At 55.5% G+C, this 8,825-nt stretch overlaps 1 protein-coding gene and 1 pseudogene across 1 annotated transcript in view; both read right to left on the reverse strand.

Moving 5' to 3' along the window:
• LOC103081299 (40S ribosomal protein S27-like) overlaps window positions 1-6,438 on the reverse strand; it is an 11,166-nt pseudogene extending 4,728 nt beyond the window's left edge.
• Window positions 6,439-8,312: 1,874 nt separating this feature from the next.
• Window positions 8,313-8,825, reverse strand: part of FOXQ1 (forkhead box Q1) — a 1,130-nt gene continuing 617 nt past the window's right edge. The window contains exon 2 of the mRNA XM_007452112.1: window positions 8,313-8,824. Within this exon, the coding sequence (XP_007452174.1) occupies window positions 8,313-8,824 (512 nt within the window). The remainder of the gene's footprint in view (window position 8,825) is intronic.

The raw sequence follows: 8,825 nt of genomic DNA on the forward strand, positions 1-8,825 counted from the left end.
CAGGAATGTTTTCTGAAGACTCTGCCGTTGGTGTCGGTCTGTGGATGGGTGCGTTTGTCTGTGGACGGTGAGTCCTCAGAGGCCAGCAAGCTTGTACACGGGCCCTGTAGTTACAGCACGAGGACGGGAGTTGTGTTTGCGATGGAACATGATTGCCTTGGTCTCCCTGTGCCTGTTTTCTCTTTTCTCCTTTTGGAGAATTTATGCCCCGTGTCCACTATATAACTTGACAGAGTGACTCGAGACATTTGAGACAGCAGGGGTGGGCAGAGGGGAGTGGGGGACACGTCCCCAGCAGGACCCTGCGGGTCCCTTTGCGAATCACTCTGCAAGCAGCCACTGCTGGCCCAGATGTGGGCTGATGCTGTGGAATCAACTGTGACTAAAAAATGGGCTGGTTTTAATCTCCTGCGATTCGATAAGAAAGCCCCACTGGGCAAGCTGTTCCCAAGGCCCTCTGACAGCTGAAGGGCACGGCTTGAAGAGGTGCCTGCGGCCACCAGACATCTTTTTTCTGTCACAAGTCATTCTCGGGTTATGAACTAGAAATCTGGGCTCAGATTTATCTTTACTGGATCCAAGTTGGCAGACAGCTCCTGCCGACGTTGTAGGAAGCAGAGGTGGAGGGGTGCACGAGGGGACGGGGGCCCGGCTCTCACCTTTCCCGAATCCGGGCAGATGCACTGCATGGCCCGAGGACTTGCTTCAGCCAGAATCTAGAAAGAGCCTCATCATTCTGCACGAAACAATGATGCGGCCTTTTATTGCATTTATAAATGTCCCCAGAGGCTATTAGTCAAAAGGGGTTCAGCTAATAAACATATTATCTTGGTTCAGAGCGCTGACTTGTGTAACTGCTGTCGGGGTCAACAATGTCCTGTTTGCTCAACTCCCTGGAACCCCGACACTTGTGGGTACAGAACCAGGGTGCAGGCCGGGGTCAGGGATCAGGGAGCAGGGATCTCTTTGCCACTGGGTCTGAGCGTGGTGGACAGGCAGGGGCTGTGTCACCTGGTCCTGGTGGCTCCATCTGGGGCCCCTCTTTTGGTGACCTTTCCTTGCAGGGGTGCTGGACCCTGATGCAGGCCCTAGACCGGCAGCAGCCCGCAGAGCTGCTCTGGGAACTAATCCGGGCGTCAGGTGGGACCACAGCAAGGCTGCTTCTCTTCCTCTTGGGCGCTCGGCCCCTTGGCCTGTTCTCGGCCAACTGGTCAGCCAGAGGGAACAGTGCTCCTGAATGTAGGAGGAACACATGGGTACATGCTGGAGGGGTCCAGTTTGTTGGGTGGTCTGGAGACACTTCCTGTGTGGAGTGCCATGGGTGCCAGGGCCAGGGGCTGCCTGGCTCAGAGTGAGGAGGGGGCAGCTGACCCCTGCGTATGATTTCAGAGGCATCGGGACGCTTACCTTTCCTTTGAAAATACTCCCCTGCTGACCTCCAGCTATAGCCAGACTTCCATAAGTAAAGTGCCGACCTCCAGTTATAGCCAGACTTCCATAAGTAAAGCTTTATTTCCTTCAGCCTCAGCTTGGAGTGGGAAACATCCTGGTTTGGGCAGTACAGTATGTCTTAGCGCTCATTCTCTGTAGGAGAGTGTCTGTCAGATGCGGGTGATTGAAGTTAATCTACAAACAGCAGCACATGCATTTCAGTGCACAGTCCTGAGTTTGGGTCAACGTACATGTTCCTGAAACCACTCTCGCCATCAAGATGAAGACTCTTTCCATCGCCCAAAAGTCCCCTCGTCCCCCTGAGAGCCCGCATCTCCGCCCCTGGCAAGGATCTGATTTCTGTCCCTTTTGCCTGTTTCAGTGCCACGCATGTGGCCTCACCCGGAGGGAAGCTTCTCCCTTTGTGCGAGGCCCCCCGTACTTGCTGTCGTCCCCTGGGGGGCGGGGGACAGAGCCGCTGCCTGCACTGCCGGCCTGAGCCCCGCTGCGCACAGCCCAGCTTCCTCGTCCCCACGTCCTCCCGTGGGCACCGTGGGTGTCCTCCGAGGGCCAGCAGGGGCAGGAAGTTCACACAGCAAAGGCCTGGCTGGCACGGCGCCTGGGCTGACCCCGCAGGATGGCGCTGAGGGCGCTGGTGACAGAAACGTGGATGAACAAGTGTGACTGAAGCAGGGCCGTTTGGGAGGATCTTCCCCAAAAGGAGAGGAGCCAGGGCTCCCACAGCTGAGCCTGACGGACCTCTTCCCTGGGGTCCCAGGGACAAGTCAGCCCCCCTCCGTTTGAGCTTGAGTCCCGCTGCCCCAGGTCCAGAGCCCTGGGGAGAGAGGCCGCTGTCCGGCCCCAGGCCGGGACCCGCAGAGCAGCCCACCGTGTGAGCAGGGCCTGAGGAACTCAGGGGGCAGAACAGATGTTTGCTCCCCATGAAAGAGGGTTGGTCCCTGCAGGCATCGTGTGGCCCTTGTCACTCCTCTTACCCCGGGCCTGAGGATGTGTCTGCAGTTCACTTTATTAAATAATACCTCTTACTGTAGGAGTTGGTATTTCCAGGGCTCTTCTCTAGTTTCCAAGTTTGCCCTCCTTCTGACGGCCCACATTGACCTGATTTCAGTATTTAGTATTAGTATCTCCATGCTCCATGTGTGCACACACAGACACACGTCCGTTTCCAGCCCCGAGTCCTGGGTGCTAGTGCGTGTTCGGGTTGTATCGACTCTGCTACCCAGAGAAGAGCCGTTGGCATGTTTGGACTTTGTTCCTCAATAAACAAACGAAGGGCTGGTCTGATCCCCTCATCCCGGGGTCTGAGCACGGGCCTGGAGCTGTCGCTGGAGCGGGAACCAGCCCTGGATGCCTTGCTTATCGTGAAACCTCAGGAAAATAGCCCAGCCTCTCGAAGCCTTGGTTTCCTGTCTGTGAAATAAGCATGTTGGTGTTTTGCACCTAATTCTGCAAGCTGGGATTCTGGGCAAAATTTAAGTTGTTGAGAACACACTGGGGGCAAATGTTTATTGGAGCTACACGTTATCATCCACTAGAATGACAAGCTATATATGTCTGCTGAGCCCTGGTGGTCTCCAATATGTTTTGCTGTGTCTATGAGAACTTTAATTATGTTGAATAATGCTCTAAGGAAGCTTGTCCCTGAAATACACATTTGCTCCCAAGTTGACTGAGTTGAAGGGACAAAAGAAGCACGTGTCAGCATGACATCTGTGACCTCCCATGAGCTGAGAGAGGTGCTGGCTCAATCCTCTTGTCCTGCTGAGGCTGGCGGGTGGCCCCTCCCCTAAGGTCGCCCAGCTTCCAGAGACCTGGCCAGAGTTCAGGCTTGTCTTCGAGTTCCCATTCTGAGCTCTCCCTTGACTGGACCACTTCTGTGGTTTTGAGCGTTACCAGATATCTAACTGCAGTGAGCCTAGCCAGCCACAGGTTGCCAAACTTTTCTACCTTTTCCCTTAACAGTTAGAACTTGGTGATCAGAAACAACAAATCCATGTCAAGGCTGTTGAATACGTATGTTATTTTGGGCTCCAAACAGATGTGACAGAAAGGATCAGTTATGGCAAATCTTCTAAGTTAAACTTTTCCTGAAAAGAGCGGCAAAGAGGTTCCAGGAGTGGTAAGGGAAGTGTGGTATTATGTTAATATTTATGTTGGGCTGTAGTTCACCAAGAAGGAGGGTGTAAGCCCTGTGGGTAAGCTGGCGAATGACAGGAACAGCATTTGCTCCTAGTCACCCATCTGTCTGAACGCCGAGCAGAGAGGTCCACGCAACAGCACTGTGTGACGTTGGAGCCTCTGCGAATTTGAAAGAGAATCTGGAATCGGGGGCAGTTACAGTTTTATGGTTTTGATCACGAAAATTAGAAGACGCTTATTAGGGCCATTTGTTGACAGCATTAAGAATTAACAAATTATGTTGTTAAAGCATGACAAAAGTTTAATGGTTTCATTAGGGAACTATAAAGTCTGTTACTTAAGAGAGAACTACGGTGGTTTTAGAAAGCGGGAAATATTTACTGGACTCTTTAGGGTCTAATTTCTAGAACCCAGGCAAAGCTTAGCTATTATGATGTAAAGAATTTAAAAAAAAAACCAGTAAAACAGGGGAGAGATACCTTTGTACGTGTGATGCCAACAAAGTCCCTTACCACCTAAGAAAGTTGTGAGTCATGTGAGCCCACTGCGTTGGCATTTTTTTAGAAGGTAAAATTGCAAGGCAGGTTATTGTAAGAAGTTCCTTCTTTCCAGAGTGGGGAAGGGGCCGTTTTTGTTGTTTGGGGAAAGTAGGAAAGGTGTGTGGGGAGAGTGCCCACCCGCTTGTGGCACCAGAGACTAGGGCCCGTGGAGGGGCCCTGAGACGCTCTCAGCACAGAATCCTGGCTGCCCCCCTCGTAGGGGTGGGGCTGGCCCTCTGCAGAGTGACAGAAAGGGCGCCAGGAGCACCGCTTAACAGTGACGCTTGAGGGTCTGTGACCCCTGCGCCTGGCCTCCCAGGCCGAGGAGGGGGCAGTTGTGTGAGGTGAGGGTACAGCTCTCAGTAACGAAAGAAACCATTTTCCAGTTTGGGAAGCTTGCCTACCATTTAGTAAAAGTGAACCGAGATGATTACCTGAGTAGTTCAACTAAGTTTGGGCCACAGTATGTTTTGGTCTGAATTATGCTGATAATTGTGTTATGGTGGAGAGAATTCTGAACTGGAGTTGGATCTTGGTTTCCAGCTGGGTCTGTCAGGAAGGAGTGTTTAAGCTACTCGCTGGACCCCGTTTCCTGGTCTGTAACATTAGGGTCTATCCGAGAGAGTCAATGAGTCATCTGTGTACTTGTGTGTGAACACCATTCCCCGAGAAAGGAAAGCCACGTCTGTGACTCTGTGTGACAGTGGAACAGGGTGGCCTGAGGACTCTCCTTAGGCTGCTGCCCCCCGCCGGCCTGCAGAGCGCCCCCGCACCATGAGACCGTTCTCCCCTGCCAGGGGGCGACTCTCTCCGTTTCTCTTCTTTTCTGCAGAGTCCACGTGGGACCGAGAAGCTGGAGGGAGCCCGCGTGAGGCTGTGAGCAGGGAACCCAGGGCCTGGAGTGGCCGTCTCGTCTCCAGGGGTGGCCAAGTTCCTGCAGGGGTGGCAGGGCCAGGGCCACCGCCAGGGCACAGTGCCCTGCTTCCCGTATTTGGGAGACTCCTCCTCTCTTAGGAAGCGGTTTGCTGCTCAGGTTTTCAGCCCCCAAAGGCCGCACAGCGGCTCCTGGTCGCTTGGGGTCTGGCCGGGGCACTGGGGCAGGTCTGGACCCTGCAGGCCGAGGCTCCAGGAAGGGGCGTGTGAGTGCGTTTCTCTCTCAGGCCACCGCGAGCTTTCTTCCGGGGGTCGGGGGTCAGGAAAGGGGACTGCAAAGCACGCGGGGGCTGGGGGGCTCTTTGAAAACTGACCCAGGGCACCCTGGCCCACGGCCCAGACTCCCAGGTATCAAAGGGCGTTGCCCAAACCAAACAGACCCGCCCTCACCCCGCGGTACCGAGCCCCCTTCTCGGCCTAGGGTCAGCTGCCCGCGGCAGCCTGGTGTTTGCACAGGTGGGCCTTGGCCCCTGGGCCTGGAGGCTGGGGGGAGGGGTGAGGCAGGTTAGGGGATGGGGTGGGCTGGGGCCGGGGGAGGGTCCTGGGAGGGGAAGGGGGAGGGGAATGGGCAGGCGCTGGGGGAGGGGCAGGCCCTGCCCTTTGCCCACCAGAGCGCGGAGGAGGAACCGGATTTTCTGGGCGGATGCAGGAAGGGTGGACCTCGGCCAGGTCTCGCGGGGGACCTGCCGCAAGGAGGCCGAAGCTCCCAGGGCTGGGGCTGCGGAGCAGCGGCGGGACCCCGACCCTCCGTCGCCTCCCGCCTGGGTCCACCGGGAATGATGGCCGCTCGGTCGTGGGAGGGGGAGCTCGGCAGTGGTCGTGGCGCCGGACCGGGGCGCAAAGGTCTCGTGACCCTGGCCTTTCTCTAGAAAACCTGGTGGTCCCTGGTGACACGGCGAAGGGGACCCCTCACTCACCTGAAGTCCGGAGTGTTCATTAGGAAGGAAGGCCCTCTGAAGGGAGGGGAGAACTGAGATTGAGAAAACATCCTTTTTTACGTTGCTGTTTCTGTCCATTTGCAGAACTGTCCCGGTGTGTCGATGTAGAAATGAAAACAGTGGGGTTACAAACCCGACGTGGAGGCAGGCGGCAGCTGGCCTCTGGAGGGGGCAGAGTTGGAGGGGAAGGGTCAGTCCGCGGGAGTCAGTGATGGGGGCGGGGCTCCTCAGGCGTTGGGTGTGGCTTCAGGAGCGCAAAGAACTGAGCGAATGGATCCCCACCATCTCAACCCGCTGAGCCTGGACCACCGCTCCGCTCCCCCTGCCCCCCGCTTCAGTTTTATTTTCTGTTCTAATTATTGGTCGTGTGGGTGCAAATCTCTGCTTAAGTGGGTGCTTTTTTGTCATAATTCAACCCTGTTATTACCCCTCTTCATGACTACTAAGTAGATATAACCAGATCGGTCAAGACTTGTTTCTTGTTAACTAGACTTAGGGATGGGCTTTCTTCCCCTCCCATTCCTGCCAAAACACAGCATCCTGAAATGAACTCCACTTTCTTTCCCCACTTCACCATACGTAGACCCCAAATCATCCTCTAGTCTTGGATAAGATGACATCTGCCCAGAGGCAGGAACAACAATGGGGCTGACACTTACAGCCTCTGAATTTTTCCGTCTTTGTATTTCTTTTCGAAGACTGCAATCCATGAATTGTTAGCGCTCTACTGCCTTTGAATTTGAGAAACTGATGTGCACACTGCTTTCTGGTACTTCTGCTGATGGAAACCTTTCACTTTTAATATGGGTAAATCAACTCTGCCCCATCGGAGGTGGCCTCTCTCCTCAGATCGCAACTGAAATAGGCCTGGCAGCCCCACCTCTACAAACCTCATCCTCCTACAAAAGGAGAGAGTGACAAATTACTACTGATGGGTTCACACCCAGGTGGACTGGGCATGCCTAAAAAGGTGGATGGTTTTGTTTTGACGAAAAAACAGACTTTCGAATTGCTCTTAAAACTGCCCTGAAGAAATCTTCAGTGTGCTAAGAAAGTCCCTTGCCAAGATGGTTTCCAGCTTTTTGAGCATATGATCAGAAGAACCACTGTACCTGACAATGTCTGCTCGATGCTAAGATTGTTAATAGCTGAACTTGTCTACCAGAGGATTCTTGGGGAAGAGGGGCCCACCCCTTATCTTGCTCTAGTAACTATTAAGTGAATCCTTAGAGAGGTCACTGGTTTGATGTTTAAGAAATCCCACTGATGGACGTTCCACCCCGGAGAACTGTACAGCAATTTGTCAGGTGAGGAAACCTGCAGCCTCTACCTTCACTGAATTATTCAGGAAAATATTTGGAACTCCACAGGGAGTTTCTTAAGAGTCAAACCTGAACTCATTTGGAGGTGGGGGGCGGCAGGGGGGGTGGGGTGTAAAAAGCTCTCCATCTCCAACCCATCACCACAAAGTGCTGAAGTCGATTGTGAGTTTTATTAAAAAATAAGCACTATGCCTGGGTTTCATAACATTCATACATGAACATGTACACAGACACAAATAAAATAATATTAAAAATAAAAATCACACTTGCTTTCACGTGGCAGTGGTCCTGGCACCCCACATGCATAATGTTAACTTGTCCTTGGAAGAAACCGTTTGGCCCAAGGAGACCACAGTTATGAGAGAACCCAACCGCGAATAAAGCCGTAACCGTTGCCTGCAACATTTTCAATTTGGGTTTCAAAAATACATAAATAATTTAACTACAAATCCCAACAATATATATATTTTTCATTTTTGGCACAGTGAGACGTGGGTCAAGAGCAGAGGCGTGGCTGGAACTCCTCTGGCCCCTCCCTCCCTCAGCCACACCTGGAGAAGCCACACGCGTGCGAGGAGCGGGGCCGCTACCCCCGCAGTAGTCGTATCATGTATCCCATGGAATGGATCCCTGACGTGCTTTTTTGTTTTTGTTTTGCTTTTTAAGGGACAAATCACTGGACGGTGCAACGAAAACAGGAGGAACAAGGCGGAGCCTGGACACTAGGAAGGGAGAAGTCTCCGTGGAGGGGGCAGGGACTGGCTTGGTCAAGAAACGAGACCCTTGTGAAGCGCTGCTTTGCTCCGCTGTGACGTTAGTTATAGAGGACGAAGGGAAATGTCCGGGACCGCGTTGGGACACTGGCGTCGGAAGGCGTTAGCTCTAAGGCACGTTTGGTGGAGATGTTTCCTTTGACGGTCTCCGTCCTCTGGGTGGAAAGCTCACCCCCTCCCTTCCCGAGCCCGCGTTCCTGGCCGGCTCCGTCGCGCTCAGGCCAGGAGCGTCTCGGGCGGGCCGGGCAGGTGCGGGCCCGGCGCGCGGGCCGAAGCCGCGTGCAGGGCGTCGGGCAGCCGCACGGGGCAGTACAGGTGCGCGCAGGCGGCCGGGCCCCGGAGCGGCTTGGCGGGGGCCGCGGCCGGGGCGGCCAGGGGCGCGAGCAGGAGGGGCGGCGCCTCGGCCCCGCGCGCGCCCAGCCGCGGCGGCTCGGCCGCGCCGAACGCGCCGAGTGGCAGCAGGGCCGCGGCGGTCGCGCCCGGGAGCAGCGCGGGATAGGCGGGCGGCAGCGGGCAGGGCGCCGCGCCCCACGGCGGGCGCGTCCCGGGGCCCGCGTCCCCGGAGCGGCGGCTGCGGAAGGGCTTGCTGAGGATGCTGTCGATGGCGAAGGGCCCGGAGAACCTGCCCGCCGGACTGGCGCGCCCCTCGGGCCGAGCGGGCGAGCGCGCGCGGGGCGTGGCCGGCGCCGGGGCGGCGGGCGCGGGCGGCGGAGGCGCGGCGTCCGGCGG

Source organism: Lipotes vexillifer, unplaced genomic scaffold, assembly GCF_000442215.2.
Source record: "Lipotes vexillifer unplaced genomic scaffold, Lipotes_vexillifer_v1.1 scaffold1162, whole genome shotgun sequence".
In the NCBI taxonomy this organism is placed as follows: Eukaryota; Metazoa; Chordata; class Mammalia; order Artiodactyla; family Lipotidae; genus Lipotes; species Lipotes vexillifer.